Source organism: Paramormyrops kingsleyae, chromosome 7 (genome assembly GCF_048594095.1).
Source record: "Paramormyrops kingsleyae isolate MSU_618 chromosome 7, PKINGS_0.4, whole genome shotgun sequence".
Taxonomy (NCBI): domain Eukaryota; kingdom Metazoa; phylum Chordata; class Actinopteri; order Osteoglossiformes; family Mormyridae; genus Paramormyrops; species Paramormyrops kingsleyae.
In genome coordinates this window covers 27,420,838-27,439,773 of record NC_132803.1, presented here as the reverse complement: position 1 = coordinate 27,439,773, position 18,936 = coordinate 27,420,838, and the positions used below count along the sequence as shown (strand labels likewise).

Sequence of the window (18,936 nt, the reverse complement as noted above, 5' to 3'; positions counted from 1 at the left end):
CTGACAGGCAGTTGTAATGTCTGTGAGGTCACTGACAGGCAGTTGTAATGTCTGTGAGGTCACTGACAGGCAGTTGTAATGTCTGTGAGGTCACTGACAGGCAGTTGTAATGTCTGTGAGGTCACTGTTGTGAGGTCATGTTGTAAGTGGAGTTGTGAGGCCTTGAATAGTAAGAAGGGTAACTGTGAAGGCAGTAGGCGAGGCTGTTAAGAGGTCATGGATAGTGATATGGCCGTTGTGAAGTTAAGGATGGAATGTGGGGCCATAATTAGGTCATACGTAGCCGACAATGTAAAAATGCTTTTTATAAAGTCACTAACGATAGGTGGGACCGTTGAGAGGATATGAGAAATGGACAGGGGATGTTGTGAGGTCAGAGGGGTGGCAACAATATGCGGTAGAAACTGTATTTCATTTTCAATAAAACCCCATCAAACAAGGTCATGTCAAGTGGAAGACGCCTGCATGTCGCCAGTCATAGCAGTTAAGTGCAGAGGAGAATGTTTGCAGATACATAACTGTAAATCCCCCCCCCCCCAACCCTTAGAAATCTTAGAAATTCTCTCTTTCTGTACTTAGTTTGCGATGCAGGTCTCCATAAGGGCCCCCATCAGAAACCCCCCTCCAGCTGTAGATAATACCATGGAAAAGCCCACAAACATGAGGAATTAAGCCCATAGGAGCAAGGCATGCTGGGTAACCAAAGGCAAAAAGAATGAAGACAGATCTGCAAAAGCTATTAAACTCTAAAGTCTGAAAGTTCCCCCCATTTCCCTTATGAATGGATAGATTTAGGCCGTAGATCGACAGATGCAGGCATGATGTGAGTAAGATGGTTATATATCTCCATCTATACGATTCTCTGCCTTTTCCTACTAGCCAAATAAGAATCTGAACATTTGTTAACCATTATGGGCCTCTGCTTTGCAGAATCAGCTCCCTGGTAAACAAATAATGATAAGCCTGTTTCAAACAAACAGGAGCTCGGCTGATTTGAACTCATACAAGCCAAAGACACAGAAGCACCCCCCCCCCCCCCCCCCACAGTTTGGATCTCTTCTCCAACACTCCCCTCAATCATCCCAGATGACACTCTACTGAAAAGCTCTAACACGACGGTTAAACTAACAAGGCCAGCTGGCTTTAATCGTAAACCCAGACCTGGTGATCACTCACTGTGACTGTCTGCACATACGTGTTATATGCTACAGATTTATGGTGCAGAGTAACATTTCTGTACATTAGGTTGCAGGTTCAAGGCCTGGTGGGCTCTCATTGGCTTCAATAAATCAGGTACTTCCATAAATGGGCAAAATAGTAAATTTTTGATTGTACAATTAATGTAAAAGGAATGATGGATATTGTTCATATCAGTAATCATAAAAAAACTGAAAACTGCAGCAAGTGCATACATGAATATCAAATAGCCTACGTCCCCATTAGTTGGTCCTTTAGTAAACAAACAAAAGATTAAATTAGTATTGGATATAGTTCACATTAATCAATTCTACATTGTTATATAATGACTGAAGGATACGGCTGGTCCACAAACAGCACTTTGTGCTTAGTGTTATATCAGTCTTCTGGTTCACTATTCCACCAGCCCAGTCACAGCAATTCCATTAAAATCCAGGGTGCAGATGGGGCCGCCAGAAGCAGGGTCAGGACAGTAAGGCCTCCTGCACCCGTCAGCCGGCCTTGGGACACCTTCTGTAAGACGTGCAGCTCTTGTGAAAAGGGGATGTGCCAGATGGCAGACACTGGCTGACTTTTGAGGACACTGAGTCATTGAGGTTATTGCCAAGCCGTGTGACCTTGCTTATGTTTGTTTATCGAAGCCAGTGCTTTAGCTAGAGTCTCGTCTCCAGGATGTGATCTCCTGATCGTCTCTGACTTCCTCTCTACTCTCTGCCCATTTCTTAATACCAAGAATGCAGAGATCGTACTTGTGGTCTAACTTGCCTCCTACGAACAAGCTTGGGGCGCAATTAATCATGGGATTGGTCTCACTTGGCGAGGGTGCAACCAATGTATCCTTGATATTTGGGGAGGGGCAAGAATGACATCTGGGGATCTTTACTACCCTCTGTACTTGTGATCTTAGTATTGGAACTGATCTTCAGCAATGGAAGATGACGTAAAATGGGTATAAGATAGTATGTTCAAGTACGGATATTGAGAAACACCCTCTGTGTCATTCCAGGGTCGCTGCGTCAGCTTCAGTCGTGTGAGGTCCAACCCACCCCCAAGGTACCCACACTACAACCAGCGACCCAACCCCATCTACAGCGTGCCCTACAGCAACGGCCACCCGGCCCCACGGGGCACGCTGCCCCCAGATCCCTGCGGATACAACCCATCTCCTCCGGCTTCCCCCACCTCCACACTGCCGCCCCTGCCTACCACGCCCCCACCATCCACCATCACCCCTCCTGCACCCAACCGAGCTCTCCCCCCACCCTCACCAACTGGCACTTTGCCCCCACCCCCACAGGCCCCTCCTCCAGCCCGGGCTCCACCCCCTGACCGCCCACCACCCCGCCCCTCTCCTTAGGGGCTCATTCCTGACTCGGTGGGACAAGGGCTGTGGCTTCAGTACATGGAAATTAGCCAATGAAATGAAAGCAAATTCTAAAAGCATGCTAGATTGAATGCTGCCAGCTGTACGTTTATACGACGGATCTCTGCCTACATGAAAAAGTGCCCACCTTCAGAACGAAAGCAGTGGTTAGATAAAGAAGCTGAAAACATGGTCTGCTTGCTCTGTCTGGACAGCCCTGAGAAAGACACACTGTCACACCTGGCCTCCCCCTGACTCGTATCCCAGCATCCTCCTGGGCCCACAGAGACTAATGGACACCAGTGTCCTCCACCTTTCTGCGTGTCCCCCAAACGGTGGGAAACTGTAATGTTTCTCTAAAGTAAAAGCAGGATGCTCCTATATGGCATATCCACTGAGTGATTCAAGCTTGTTTCTGGCAAGTCTCCGAATCCCACTTACTTAAGTCTAAAAGGAAATATACAGGAAGGTCAAAGAACAACAAAAAGCAAAAAAAAACAAACAAAAAAAACAGATGGGTAGAGGAGCAATGAGCTTGGGAAATAGAGCCGAAGGTTTGATAGGTGATCAGGTGGTCAAACACCGGTGGTGAAGTCTGCTTGAGAGCAGACTTGGGCTTATTTTTGCTCTTGCGAAAAGAAAGCTAATTTTTGTAAGACTACTGTAGGCTCTGGAACCTGCCTATCAGTGTCACTCTGTGCTGTGAGCCAATCATAATGGATATTACAGCCAAGAGGGTGGGACTTCTTGTCACCAGGGCACAGATTCTATGGTGCAGCACAGAACCGCTGAAAGGCATTCTGGGAAGGTGGTACTGGATGGACTATGGCCACCTGTGAGGCTGGATCCACTAAGCTGCTGAAGTAGAGACTAACTCAGGGTGACACGAAAATAAAGACCAAGATGAAGTTTGATGAAGATGTCTAAAGGACTTTCTCTCAGCAGTTGTTAGTCAGTCATGACAATGTTTTTACAAAGACTGTCATTCATTCAGTCACCTGCCATTAAATATATAATATAATACAGATACAACAACACATATATAAGCCAAAGCGCCTTACACACACCATCTGTGTGTCTGTGGGGACTTCCTTTTTAACTGCTAGCGAAGCCAACAAAATGAATATTTATTTTAAAATAGGCACCTTCAGTTTTTTTAAGCAAGTGATAAAGTGGTAAACTTTATCAGGATGATCCTATACCTGTTTTCACAGTTTTTGTAAGAACATTTTGTCTCAGAGTTTTTTTCTCACAAAAGCCAAACACACATACACATTGTGCATATACTTTAAAATTTCCCTGCATTGCTTGTTTTTTTTGCCTAAGAGATAAGGCATTTTGCATGTATGGCTCTGAATTCCATGAGCTTTTGGTGTGATAGGTACGTGTCTTTTCTCCACCTGTATATAATTTTGCTTCACAATCTTCCACTATGTATGCCACAAATTATTTTCTTTTGCACAAAGATTATTTCTGTTTGGGTATCAATGAGTTATTGAATCATTTGGTAACGTGTGGCAGAATCCAGAAATATCTGATGGATAGGCGGTAGGTAAATGCTTTATGCTAGAAAGCCCTGGAGAATTTAGCTACCTAAGGGGGGTTGGTGGTATTAAAGCTTGGTCTCTCCTGGAGACGGAAATGCCTTTATGTAGCATCTTTCAGCTTCTTTCAGTAGATCAATGCAGACCCTGGGAAGGTGGCTACCTGGAGACCTGAATAATTCACATCAGTCCTGCTCTTTTACACCCTTACGCCCCCGTAGTGCATTATTCCATCTACACAATGACCCGAGCCATGACAGCGAACATCCAACCTCAAATGTTCGATCCAATAACTGGACTAACTTGAATAAACAAATATCAGCCGCAATAACATGGAAATGTCCTGTTCCTTAGGTTTTACTTTAATACAGCATGTGTGTGTTTCTTTAAAATCCTGACATCCAAAGTGGCACTCAAAGCGCCAACATGCAAACAGCATTTACTTACTGTAACTAAGCCTTGATGATATAGTTGTGGCCTCTTTAGTCTCTACAGATCTACAGTATCTTACAGGAGTCTTTTCTAACCTTTTCTCACTTTTCATTAGGTAACTATCCCAGGGCTCACCACTGATTAACACACATTGGCTCTTACCAATAACACGTGTCACATTTTTCTTAACCTGCTGGTTCAGGATTGAGTACATTTTATTCAAAAATGTATCTATGCTCTTGTGTTTTTTCTACAGTGCAGTATGTCAAACATAATGTACACAAATGGGTGTCAGTTGTAGGGCGGTCTTATTCTGATGATCTGATTGGCTAACTGACTACCAGAACAAAAAGAACAACCTTTTCTCTATTTCAGTCCCCATCCCCAATTAAGTGCCAGCCCCTAACAACCCACCCAGCTGTACGACTGGCAGCTGTACATGCTCCCTTAGATTTGAGGGACATATGTATATCGTCTCCACTGTAATCCATTGGAAAGCTGACCTTAATCGACTGTTAAACTACCAGCAACCCAGCCACGGAGTCATCAGCATTTGCCAGCCGCAAATCAACCATGACATTGTCTGCAGGTCGTTTGCTGGATCAGCAATGAGAAGACTCGCAATATACCAGGTCAGCAGGTTTGTCACTGCGCTTTCGGCAAACCAGTATATTTATGGAATGGGTGAGGAACCCTGACTCCCCCCCCCCCCCAAAAAAAAAATTATACAGAAATAAAGAGCTGAGGAGTGCTTGAGGATCCAGGGTCCAGGATTCCAGGCACCTACGCCTGTGCTGTAACTGTGACGTTGATATGGACGTCTCCATCGCTGCTTCGTGGCCCTCCGGGGGAGTCAGGAACCAATGGAGGCCTGAAACCTTGGAAATGTGGGCATGGAAAGCAGCAAGGCAGTTTGGAATGCATTGTGAAGTATGTTGAGGCAACCATGTTGGGAAAAACGATATGTGAAAATAAATTAATTTTAATTTGACAGAGGATCACAGGGTGTGTAGCACTGTTGCCTCACACATCAAGGGTTAGGAACTGAAATCAAAACTCTGGTGTATGGAGTTTGCATGCTTTCCCCACATCATGGTTTGACTTAAATAATCAGGTTCATAACTATTGGGAATGAATGACCAGCAGGACACATATGAAGAATGCATTTACAGAGTTGCAATGTCTTAAATGTAATCGATGGGAAATCTGACATGAAATAGATGGTGTTTCCTGAGATAGACACCTGGGCCAGTTCCCAGAAACCTTCTTAACGCTACGTCATTCATAACTTTTCACAACCTTAAGGTGTACCTTAACATTCCAACATGGTACCTAAAATGTCCTTTGTTAAGTATACTGTGCCTTTCAAGTCTTTGTAAGTCTTATCAGGAAAGGCAGCCCTGGTCTCCCTCACTCTGCCCAGCATAAATAGTTAGAAGATGGATGAATCACATCATGCGAAAGCAGGATAGAAACATCTGGCTAATTCTGATTCAGCTCAGGTGATGCTTGGGCAACTAGACCCTGGTATGCATTAAACATGAAGGTCCATCAAACATCCAGTGATCCTGAGGTTTCAGCATGTCATTAAGTCTGGGACACAATGGTATTGTTGACTGACCCCACCAGTAATGAGAAGTAGCCATTAAAATTGAACGTCCACATTCCTAGTCAGTATCGCTAATGCTTTCTGGCGGGATCCTCAACCTTTTTATATGTATACAAAGGCTGTAAGTAATTGCCATCTTCCCAAAATCTGCTTAATGTCATTTTAGACACTCTAAAGTGATATATGTTCTGCCTGTTCTGACCAATCAGATTCCAGAGTTCACCCGTCCTGTGGTATAATGTGACATGGGAACAGGGACCACGTTTGGGAAACACCTCTCTGTGTGACACTTGTCTGCAGAGGCTAAGAGCCAAATTGCTCCCAGGTAAAACTTAAAGATTCCATGTGTTCTCTCATGGAAATGCCCTTTGGGAAAGAGGAAATGGTTTTGGGATTAAGTCAGTGTAATTATGCATTACTTTATCCTTATTATGTAAAAAAGACGCGTCTGTGAATTTTTAAAGACTTATATAAGTGTCGTGTCAGACAATGTCATGCCACTGTCCTGTGGGAGGCGCAGTCAGCAGTGCATTCCTGCGGCTGGCAGCGGGACCGCAGGGTGAGCGCGGCTGTGGCAGCGGGAGCCGGCGATGGTGATGTAATGATGGGGTGGGAGAGGTACCGACACCGCAGTTTAACCACAGAGCAATGGTCAGAGGTCACGAGTGGCAGTCAAGAAGGGGGTAAAGCAAACTGCTCACTGTAGGTCACAGAATGAAAAGGAGGTGGAGGAGTCGAAAGAGGCAAGGAGACCAAATTCAAATAAACATGGGAGACACAAAGCTCGTGGGTTAAACTTCACACGTATCTTCATATGAAACTGCACCACCACGCCAGAACAAAAGTGGATCAGCAAGTCGTTTTGTTAGTTACTGGGAGGATTGTTCGCGGTCAAAACAGGGCACAGCCTTTTATTTATATGACCTGCGACATGTTTATAACTCATTAAATTTGGCCAGCAGATAGATCTTTTGCTTTTCTCAGAATCAAAAATGGTGTAACGTTACTCCGCTAATAAGTGCTGGAGATATTAGGCAAAAGTATATTGGTTAGAGATTGAATTTTCTGATGCAGAAATATAGAGATGCCAGCAAAAAGGTACTCATTCATGCAATTCCATTTGCTGAGTTTTTGTAAAGCATTCAACTTGATCGAGCTGCCCTGAGGAACATCCGGAGACTTCATGGGATCCTCCCAAAGTTGTTGGGCGTCATGGCCACCCTGGACACTGGTAGAGTGGAGGCAGAACCTGCTCAGTTTTTGCTCCAGTACTTTTTTCTCTTTTCCTGCACTTCCTTGTAATTTCCATGTTAGTGCCGGTGCTTGTGGTCAACCAGTCAGCAAGCTATGGTTGTAAGAGCCTCCCCAGTAGGATTCCAAAACTGCTTCCAAAGAATTGTATACAATCAGGCCATGTTCATGCAGTGTGAACGCGACAAAAATTCCAAGTTCCGAAAAAAGATTCTGGTCCCTGAAAAAAGTTCCAGTAGTGAGCAAGCGCTGATGACAAGGAGATCCAGCTGCCCCCCTAAAGTTTGATGTTGCTCAATAACACATCATTCACCTGTGGTATGTATACTTAAAGTCTTTTCCTGCTACCTGGGTGAGAGCGCCAATTACTGCAGACTCGTCATTAATGATGCTGGATCTCATTATTGCTCAGGTCAAGATGCTCAAAACTTTCCTTCTGTCATGTGCCATAAAGATAAAAAAGGATTCCAAGCCACATGAGCAATGATTGCCTGTTAGAGGTTTAGGGCTAAAGGAGGCCCAGTTAAGTCTCAAAGATCCTGCGTTCCAAGTGCCATATCACTAGGTCATTATGACCAAACAAGCCTGTCTAAGTCAGCAGCAGATCTCAGGAGTCCAATCAGAGAAAAATGAACCATGTTACTAAGCATATTAAATCAAACGATGGTGCTGGCCTCCTTCGCCCACGCCTCTCACCAACAAGGCCTCTTTGCTCTGAAGGCCAAGCACACTCCATTGGGCTATGGACCTCAGCCAGTTTAGCAATGTGGAGAACTGCTATACACCTTCAGGTGGCTTTTTCCTCCATTTCGCTGCTCTGCCAGGAACAAAAAGAATATTCACTTTGGGAGGGTCCCCTGCGAAATTAATATTAAAATCCTGAGTTTAAGGTGTGTGTATGCAAACTACAGCACGCATTCCCCATGTACTAGGGACACAGGCCCAATTTTATTTTTTAGTAACTGCACTTGCATCCCACCTAAGACATACATTGTGCTGTGGTTGGCCTTCCTGGGACTTCCTGAAAACAAAAGGACCACAAGGAGTCAAAATAAAGAGAAAACTACAAAATTAAGAGACTAAAATAATACAACCAGAGAAACAGAACTAACCAGGACTAAACTACAAGACACCAAAAGGAAATAAATTCAGGGAAGAAGGCAACACCAGGGGCAAGAACAAGCAAGGGAACTTAAGATGAGCACAAACACATAATACAATGACTGACTAACAAACTGAGTGAGAGGAAACACTTAAATACACAAACGGAATCAAGGCAAACAAATGACAGGTATAACTCATAATCAAATCAACCAATCAAAAAGGAAAACATGTTAACAGTAAACAGGAGAGGTTGATTACAATTAACTAGCACAAACACTGCTCTAGAAGCTATGGAACATGAGGGCTGACTACACTAGGAAAGACTAAGAATCAATACAAGCAAAACCAAAATCAAACAGGACACAAGCAGTGCAAACCTAGAACAGAAAAATTAAGATCTTAACCAATTCTTAGAAAATTTTAACAAAACACTGGGGAACAGAAAACCAGATAATTAATTGAACAGATGAGAGGCTATGGAGCCAGCTTCAAACCCATGACTGAAGAGTTATAACCTCTACATCACACATTCAACCCATTGAGCCACACAGCAGTCTGGGGAGCAAGGAAAACACACAAGGATCCAGCATGAAGACAGAGGAGGGAACAAGACGGCCAGCAACACCTGCTGGCCAAACAGGGAAGAAACATGAAAGGCAGGGATGGCTGGGCGCTGATCCTGACAGACAGTAACTCTGGTCCGAGTCTCCTAGATCATAAACACGAGGATCCTCCATGCTTAACGGAAAAACCACAGGTTTGCAGTCATCTGATGCCTGCACAGTAAAATGACAGCTGTGTCTGACATCCTCACTAGACCTTGGACTGTGGGCTTAACCTGCCTGTTGTACCATTCAGCTGACGACCCTAAATTTATTGACATCTTTGCTCTACTGGCTGAATAACTGGACTAATGAGTAAATGAAAATCCCAAAGGCAGGAGCTGTTTTATTACTGAAGCCAGGAATAAAAGAAGTAGGTAAATGAAAGCTATATAAATCTTTTATAAATACATCTAAACCACTGCTCTCAGAGTTGGGTAATGTCTTTGCTAGGGTCATCCTGAACTGGATCCGTGATCTCTTGCTCGCCTACCAGAACTGGAGTCTTTTTCAATGCCATTGACTGTATCCTGGCACTGAGGGTTCTCATCAAGTGCAAACAGGAATATCAGTTAGAATATCATAATATCAAACAAGCGGTTGCTCAGGGAGTCCCGAATGACGCACATTACTTGTATTGTGAGGGAGTGTCAATTACGGCACTACAGCCATGTGGCGCGGTTCCCTGAGGATGATCCACTTTGCAGGGTCCTCAGTGCTGAGGACCCGAGCAGCTGGACCAGGCCAAAGGGACGCCCACGTAACACCTGGCTGTGGCAGATGGATGGGCACTTTCAGAGGGTGGGACTGGACCACATCGACCTGGGGGTCCCCCAACCAGGATCCTGAAGTATTTCATCATACAGTGGGTGGTGTAACATGCTGTACCAGTGCATACTCCCCATCCTGACCTGGTGACAAAACAAATATAACATATCACTATTCAGAATAAGAATCTTTATTGCCATGTGACCAAGGAAATTTGCGAAAAATTGCAATGGTATCCCAGCAGCATCGGCACCAGAACAAGTCTGAGGGTAAACATAAACTCCATTCAGGGTGTCCTCTGCCCTGGTTTCTGTGCTTTGTGGGATAGACTATAAGCTGTCCTTTAGCAAACACCACCTCAGTGATGCTCACTTCACTAACAGACCCCTAAGTCATCCTGGTTTTATCTGCCTCTCAGCCCATTCTAAGAAGTACTAGGTCCCCACTCCAACAGCTAGCTTCATCAGGTCATGGATTTGCGTGGCTCCGCTGTGTGTGTACATACTGTGTATGCTGGGTCTGATTTGAAATCCCATCGAGCAAGTCTGTCCTCCTTCTGTTCCCAGAGTCACCCCCCCTCAATTTTACTGACAAACTGCATGCATGCTCACGACTTCCAATATGCAGCCTTGAAATTAAAGCTGCTTTCTTGTCTGAGGAAGGCACATGGAATACTTATGTTTGCACTGCCTAGTGTGATTAAACAGCACACAAATAAGTACTTGCTGGCAACATGAACAGCACATTCTCACACAATGATCGGCCAGTTTATTAGGCACCCACTTGTTAGTGCAAACAACATGTGGCGTGGCATCAGTGTTTGCCAATCCAGTTCTCTGGGACCCACAGACAGCTCCCAATAAAGTGGACTGTCTGGCAGGGAGCTGGGAAGGAGCAAAAACATAGACCATCTATGGGTGCCTGAGGACCAGGTTGGGAAATATAGGAGTACAAACATCACGCTGGATCAAGAGGTTCACTTACTGTTTGCCTAAATGTTAGAATTAGATTTAAGATGCATGATGTTTATCTGATTTTAAACATAATATGATTGTTGCTGGCAGATCTGATGGGGGGTCCCACTTTACTTAAGGGGAGATGAATACTGTAGTAGTACATGCTTACTTAATGCTTAAGTGTGTACTACTACATTATTCATGTCCCCTCAGGTAAAGTGTTACCTATGAAGGTTGCAGCACCTTAGATAAAGCCACCCTTCTATGATTTTTTTTTTACACCATACGACATTTCAAATTTACTCAGAATGGTGTGACAAACAAAAAACTTCTAGCTGATTGGATTTTGGTGTCTGAACGCACCTTTTTGGCATGACAAATCAGAGGAGAATGGCCAGGAAAGGTAAAAATGAAACAATAACAGCTTAGTACCACAGTAGTCTGCAGAACAAATACACAAGTCAACTACCATCGGAGCAGTTCTGAAGGCCATAGTGGGTCTTTCGTGGTAGCAGCTAGTTCTACCTAATAAATTGGCCACTAAGTGTATGTGACTGTGATTAAAACCACACCAGCAATGCCTTGTAATACTTTTATTTTTGTTTTAGGGGTGAGGTGGCAGGGGGGAGTGGGGGAGGGTTGGGTTTGTATGATGCAGAGGAATGTTCCTGATGTTCCCGAAAGTCTGCTGAGATACCACACCAGCTAAACAGACTGGAATTGAGACAGTCATAAAATATGCATATAATAAAAAGTAAACAAAACAAAAGCTACAGATTTACAAACACCATTAATCCTATACATGCATCAACCATGAACTGCAAAATTTTAAATTATATACATAAGTAGAAATGAGCCGGGAGGGATCAGGGTTTATGGGAACAAAATCTGTACTTGCTTGAGAATAATTACTAGCTATACAAATGGATTGAAATGTGAAAATTTAAAGCGGTATAAATCACTCTGAGTGAAAATGTATAGTGTTATTATTGTACATTTGGTTCATATAAAGCTTCCTTTCAGGGCTCAGCTAAACCATATAAAATATTCTGAATATGAGACAAAAAGCTCACTGAGCTCTGATTATGCTGACATCCAGCTCTTAATTATTTTACTGTGATAATTATTCCATCTCACCTGATGTTCTAGCTGACGGTCGAGCATGCATTAAGTCTTATGAAGATGCAGAACCTGCATGTGATAGTGTATGCTAGAGTCTAGACCCGGTACAAACATCCATGTTCCTGAAGATCCTCAAACTGTGGATATTCACTGCCTCTCTCCTAACAACCCTTCAGCGTGTTATGAGACCACATGTCTCCCGTGCCAATTAAGCAAAACAGAGGATTAAGTGATCAGGAAGTTGGAGAGGAGCTAAGGAGCCAATAGCCTAGTGCCACTGTGACCCAGTGTCCCTCCACCCACATACACACAGACCAACAGTCCAAGAAGAACAAGCGCACTTAAAGACCAGCCAGGAATGACGGCAACAGAGGCCAGTGACATCAGGCGCAGGCCCCACCTGCGTGAGCTGCTCCGGGCGGCGCTGAGATCTCTGCCGAGAGCGCCAGCAATGGCCCGACGCTAATAGGAACCAGATGGAGCAGCAGAAGTCTATTCTGGAAAAGCTTGCGCAGCAGAATGTGTGCGCGCCTGGCTGTTCCGCATCCCTCCTTTGCCTCTGGAACTCATAACGTAGAGATGCAGCATCACAAACCTGCTTTTAATAACTCCAGCGATTAGCAGTACCTTACTGGTAAAGTACCGCGGTGCTCAATGACGCCTCAATGACCATATCAACAATGAAAGGAAGCGAGGAGTTAGGCTTGCATAACCTTTCCTGGGAGCTTGCAGCCTTAACGCTACGGCCACATTTTGATGATTAACACGATTAACTAATGACATCACTTTATTCAATGGTGGTTGAATTGAAGAAATTTCGTATAGCTGTTTGATTGCCCATGCTGTATCTGAAGTACTGTCTTTGGGTTTATACAAAGCTATACCAGGAAAAATCTACTTAACATGAAAGGCTGAAGTTTACTTCCTGTTATGTAATATAAAAGTTATGCGTCTGCATAGCTGAAGATCCATTTACACAGAATATCTATTATTATTATTATTATTAATAATAATGCATATATAATCATTACAAAGAAAGATCCATGAAACAAATTTCTAAACAATAAATGGGCACTGACGTATTTAACAGCACTGTGCGGTCACGGCCCATTTTTGATGGCTGACGGAGTTTCGTTGTCTTGTTTAAGTGTTCTGAGGTGGCGGGAAGCAATCCAGCAGCGCAGCAGGCGTGCCGACAGGGTAGGAGGCAGAGAAAAAGAGAGGGACGTGCAAACAGGGCCTGATATTACATTCAGCTCATCCCTCTTTAAAAAAAAAAAAAAAAAAAGCGCAATGACCTACTTTACTGAAGGCTAATGGCTGTAGTTCACTAACTGCCTTTTAATTCTCAAGCTGGTACCTACGCAAAGAGCTATTAACCACTTAACTGCGCAATTTTTATGGGTTGTTTTGCTGAATTTTAATAAAAAATCTTTAAGAATAAATTTGTATTTTATTATTCCGCGAGCCAGACGCACAGGCGAGCAGCTCTGAGGGGTCTGAGGACCTAAGGTTTTGTCTGTAAAATGTGGTTTCTGCTGCAGCTGAGAGCAAGTTCTGCAATTAGTTTCTTGTCTTATAAAATGTATTTTGGGTCCTTTGACATACATCTGTTCTTGGAATGCAGTGTATATTACACCTAAAAGTTTGTGCATATGCTTTAAGTAACATAAGTGCAGCTGTACTAACAAACATGCTTTACTTGCCATTTGCACAAGTACAAACACATTGGAATACTTATTTTTGCTGACTCCATCTTAGCTCACTACAGCTTGGGGGTAACAGTGCAGGGGTAGCCAATGTGCAGTGCTCCTGGCGCTGGGGGGTTAAGAGCCTTGCTCAAGGGCCCATGGACATGTGACTGTTCTGCCAAGACCAGGGCTTGAACCCGCGATCTTTGGCTCACAGGTACAGAGGCTGAGCCACTCACTGCCCCAGTAGACTTTACAGGTTATTTTGCGGTTAAGCAAAAATCAGCACTCAAACCCATGAATGATACTGTATATTAAACTTTCCTTTTGCTCAATTATTCTATTGTTATGAGTTTTTGTTGCTTTATTCCTACCCAATCTAATGAAAATCACCGTGTACAGTGGCTTCACTATGATCAGGATGGGGACTTCTGTACTGGGAGAGAGAAGCGAGTGTTGGGGGAAGCTCCTACGTCCTGGGCTGGTCTCCTCAGCAGTAACGAAGCTGCGGTCCTCATATGAAAAACATGAAGCCCAGTTTTGTTGGAATACAGAACTGTGGTTCTTTCCCTGCCAGTCTCCCGGAAAGTTCCACAGACGCATCCAGGGAAGACGTCTGCCTTTCCCCCTTTTTTGATCCCGAATTCACACCAGCCGACAGTAAACTACAGATTCACTCTTGGATTGAAGTCCCACAGACAGCCAAAAAGAAGACGCATTCCAGCAGAAAAGCTGTCTTTTTAATCATTTATTCCGTTTGAAAGTTCTTAAGCCAAGAAGCTGTGGTTGACGGTTGGCTGTGCTTTGAAGGTTAAATTGAGACAGTGTAGTAAATTTGAACCCTAATATCTCGTTCCTAAGCACTGCTGTCTGTTGTCATACAGACATAATGAGACCTGAATGTGACCCAGCACAAACAAATATCAGATCACCCTCTGTATATACAGGCACTGGATCTCTCTACTCATGCTTTTGAATGCGTGCACACATGGCTATTGGATTGCTCCATCTGATTGGTCGCTCTGCACTGTCAGCAGGAAGCAGCAGAGATCACAGCAGTAGCAGTGAATAGGTGGGGAGAGCGAGTCTCTATCCACTTGATCTGCTTTCCATGCAGTCACTCCCCCTTCTGAAGTTTTCAGCCTCGCTGTAAGGTTTTAATGAAATTACTGTGGTGATCTGAGCATTTTCTGTTGCTCTTTCAAAACCTTATAGTGCGTAAAGGCTGCTTTTCCAAAGTTACTGCACAAAGCATTACACACACCCCCACTTTCGAAAAGGACGGAGAAGACTGGGGTACCGGACCACAACCTTGGCTTCTGACATCTGAGGGTAAGTGAGGTTTATTGGGTGGAGTTTACAGTTTACTGGCTGTCCTTAGTGAAGCTTCTTTCCAGGAACAGAGATACATAAACCTAATTGGTTCCATTAGCAGATTAAAGCCTTTGCACATGAAAAATAGGACAATTCTCCAGCATGTTGACATTTAAAACCCTAGCAGGCTCTGATGCTGCTTTTGTGAATTTGTTGGTAGCTTACGGCTATGAGTCTGCAGCCAAAAGTATTCCACTTTTTAAAAAAGCATCTAAATTTTCCATGAAATAAGCGGAAACTTTAAAAATGTATTTGGCATCCACCATTCTTTATTCCATTATCTGTAGACATTTTGCTTAACCTTTTATGGTAAATAATAAAGCAAAAAAAAAAATGACATGGAAAAGATTATTGGGACCCTAACCTATTTTCAGAACACCCTTTTGAAACAATAACCGCAATCAAGAGCTTTCAGTAGGTCTAAAGGAGACTCCTACACTTCTCAACTGGCAATTTGCCCATTGTCTTTCAGCAAACTGCTCCAGTCCTTGGGTTTTAATGGGTTCCTTCTCCCAACTGAGTTTCAGGTCTTCCATAGATTCTCAGTTGGATTCAGCTGAAACGTGTACCAGGCTGCTCTTCACAGTAGTCCATTGTTTTCTGTTCAGCCATTCTTAGATGCATATTTTGTGGCATTATCCTATTAGATGACTCATTACCTGGGACTGAAGCACAGCTTTCTAGCACTGGGTTGTATGTTTTGCTGCAGAATGCTGTGATAATCTGGTGATGTCATTGTGCCCTGTATAGATTCAGGGCACCCTGAGCCAGGGGCAGAACAGCCAGTCCATTACATGACTGAGTTTACACCATGTTTCACTGTAGGGATCATGCCTCTTCACTGAAAACATCATTTTGTCTTTGGTGAAAAAAACAGCTGCTGTGACTTACTGAAAAACTCTAATTTTATCTGTCCAAAGGACATTTTCCCAGGTAAGTCTTGTTTGTCAGTATGCATTTTAGCAAACTTCAGTTGGGCTTTCATTTATATCAACCAGAAGTGGGGTCTTCCTCGGTCTGCTACCATGGAGCCCACTTTCATTCAGACAGCGACAGATGGTGCAACTTGAAACTGTTGATCTTGGAGATCAGCCTGGATCTGTTTTGAAGTTTTTCTTCATTCTTTCTCCAGTATTAGAACTATCCTTCTGTTCAGTGTGGGGTCAAAATTCCTCTTGCGTTGCCTGCAACTGCATGGACCTTAAAAGTCTTCATAATATTAGCTACTGCTGTCATAGGAACGTGTAGCTCTTTGGAGATGGTCTTATAGCCTTTGCCTTGACCAAGCTTTGTTATTACGCAGCTAACAGGGAACGTTCCCATATCTTTAGCCAATGTTATGTGAAGGTCCTTTCAAAGTTGGTAGAGAACTTCTTACGGTAACGTTAATGGAATGTTATTTCCACATTTTACATTTTAACGAAGGTTCTGTCATCATTACCTGAACCTTTTAACAATTAATGCTGAAAAATATTGTTTCATAATATTATTTTATGAGCGCTATACAGCAAATGTGCCATCAAGCCTTAAACCCACGACTGTTGATCTTTCTACCATGCATTTAATGGTTTCATACATTATTATTATTTGTAGTAGTAGTTGTACTAGTGGGATAACCTTCTGGGAACATCTGGAAAACTGGACACTAAACATTTCCATACCTTAACTGTAACATTCAGTAACTGTTTCTAGAAGGTTCCATTGTCAGTGGGATGCCCTCCTCCTTTCCTGCTCAAGACAGCCCTCTGCTTTTCTATCTCTTGTCCATGGTCAGTGTGATACACACACAATGACCCACACCAGCCGAGTGAGTCACTGATCATAAGATTGATGATAATAAATGTAATTAGTAACATTTCACAACGATTCATTTCTTTTCATTTCTATGGGATCCCAATAATTTTGCCCATGCCATTTGCATTTTTTTCATTATTTACAATAATTAAGTGTAAAGCAAATGCAAAGTATCTGCTCCATGAAATATGAGATAAAGGATAGTGGATGCCAATTACTTGTCATTTTTTTGTCGTATTTTATGTAAAATTGTGATTCTTTTTTGTAAAGTGAGAAAGTACCAAAACTTTTGGCCATGTAAATATCTAATGAAGTGTCTCTCTTGTGATTTGTAACAAATTTGTAACAGTAAACAAATACAGAACAATAGCAAAGAGCCTCAGGAACACATCCCAAGATCAATATTGTAAAAAAAAAAAAAAAAACACAATCACTTTGGCAAAACTCAACTCAGATGGTACTTGCACACACTAAGAAATGCTATAATGTGTCCAAGGCCCTGGAGTGGACACTGTTGTTGTAGGCTGTCATAGCAGGTGCTTATACTTTCTACTGGAGGCATGGCGCTGACCTATGAACCAGCCAGGCACCACTAAGTCACCAGAGAATCATCTTCTGTAGCTTGGGTAGACCAGTCCTAAGTTTACTTACTTCCAGGAAGAGCAGGGACCTTACGGCGCTGCAACATGAGACACTGTTTTGCAAGCCTGACCAGAACCTCTAATGGTATTTTAATGCTGGCAAACTGAAGTTTAATTGGGATCTGGGGCAGCACTTAGAGTCTGAGGACAAAACATCTGTGGGCCTCGCAGTTAAACTCTGCCCTCTAGTGCTCAGAAGTAACTACTTCAGGAAAAAAATGGGAAACCCTAAAGGGAAAAAGATTCACCCATCTTTTAACTGCTAATCCTGGTCAGGGTAATGGGGGCCTGGAGCCTATCCCAGGCAGCATAGGGCACAGGGCTGGGCTACACTTGGGAAGGGAGGAAAGTAAATACACGCATGATCTCATTGTAAACTATGGGCAATTTAGAGCTATTTATCCTAACTGCATGTCTTTGGACTGCAGGAGGAAACTCATGCAACTTGGGAGAATATACAAACTACACAGCAGAAGCTGTTCTGCACAGAGGTGAACTGTTATTCCTAGAGGTACTGAGCCACTCAGGGAAAAAGATCAAACATAATTCAAAAACTACAGATAATCTGATTTCTTGCTGCTCAACAACAGAATACAGTGTGTTTGTGAAATACTGTGAATTTTTGCTCTTGATACTTGAATCAACTGACAGTGCAATAACAAAGGTCTTTAACTGGACTGCTCAGTTAATTAGTAAAGGAAATTAGTGAATTATCATCGATTGGCAGCCAAATCGATCATAATCACACCTCAGATTTCACAGTATCAGTGGGAAAATCTAAACTCTGTTTCTCCCAATCACGGTCCAGTCCTCATTCATATTTCTGTCCGTAATCAAACTGCAGTTCCTATCTGGAACAGCATTTAAGTATACTCAAGCCTTTTTCAGGCACAGGCCTTAAGACAGGTCTCTGATGTTAAACAGACTCTGCTTGGCACTCAAAACACTCTAGCACATGTAAACGGACACTAACCAGAAAGGAAATCAAATGTGGCATAATGAATGTTGGCATGGCAAAACATCTAAGGTGGTAAAATTCCAAACAGTGAGAACTACACCAGAAATACAGCCTTATTTTCCGACTTTAGGCACAATATGGCTTCATTACAGTCCTTATCGCCGCTCACATTTTTCGTCCGGTGTGAATGAAAGCAGTTCATGATTTCATTTTAATATTGCCATACATGACAAGTATCCAGACTGCACTGGCTAACATCCCAGTTAACTTGGTATTTCCAAAAATTATTCTTGCTTAAGGCTAACCATCTATATTCAAATGAGTTCTAGGACTGGAAGGCAACACGGCTGTAGGATGTTTTTGGTGAGACGAACTTCAGTTACCTCACATCGCAAAATTGGGGTCCGGTGACCCAGTATTTTGAGACTTCAGGATCTGATATCCCACCCGCTGTTCTCCCCAGCCTCGAGGCTGACAGAGAGGACAGACAACGCAGCAGGGGATTAATGACCAAGAGGAGAGATGTCACA

The 18,936-nt window shown here is 43.2% G+C and overlaps 1 protein-coding gene across 2 annotated transcripts in view; it reads left to right on the top strand.

Moving 5' to 3' along the window:
* The window catches only part of LOC111857302 (anthrax toxin receptor 1-like), a 35,144-nt gene extending 29,620 nt beyond the window's left edge, over positions 1-5,524 (top strand). For both annotated transcript variants that reach the window (XM_023837992.2, XM_023837993.2), the window contains exon 19: positions 2,204-5,524. In XM_023837992.2, coding sequence (XP_023693760.1) covers positions 2,204-2,554 — 351 coding nt within the window. In that variant the 3' untranslated portion in view covers positions 2,555-5,524. The remainder of the gene's footprint in view (positions 1-2,203) is intronic.
* The last annotated feature ends 13,412 nt before the right edge of the window (positions 5,525-18,936 follow it).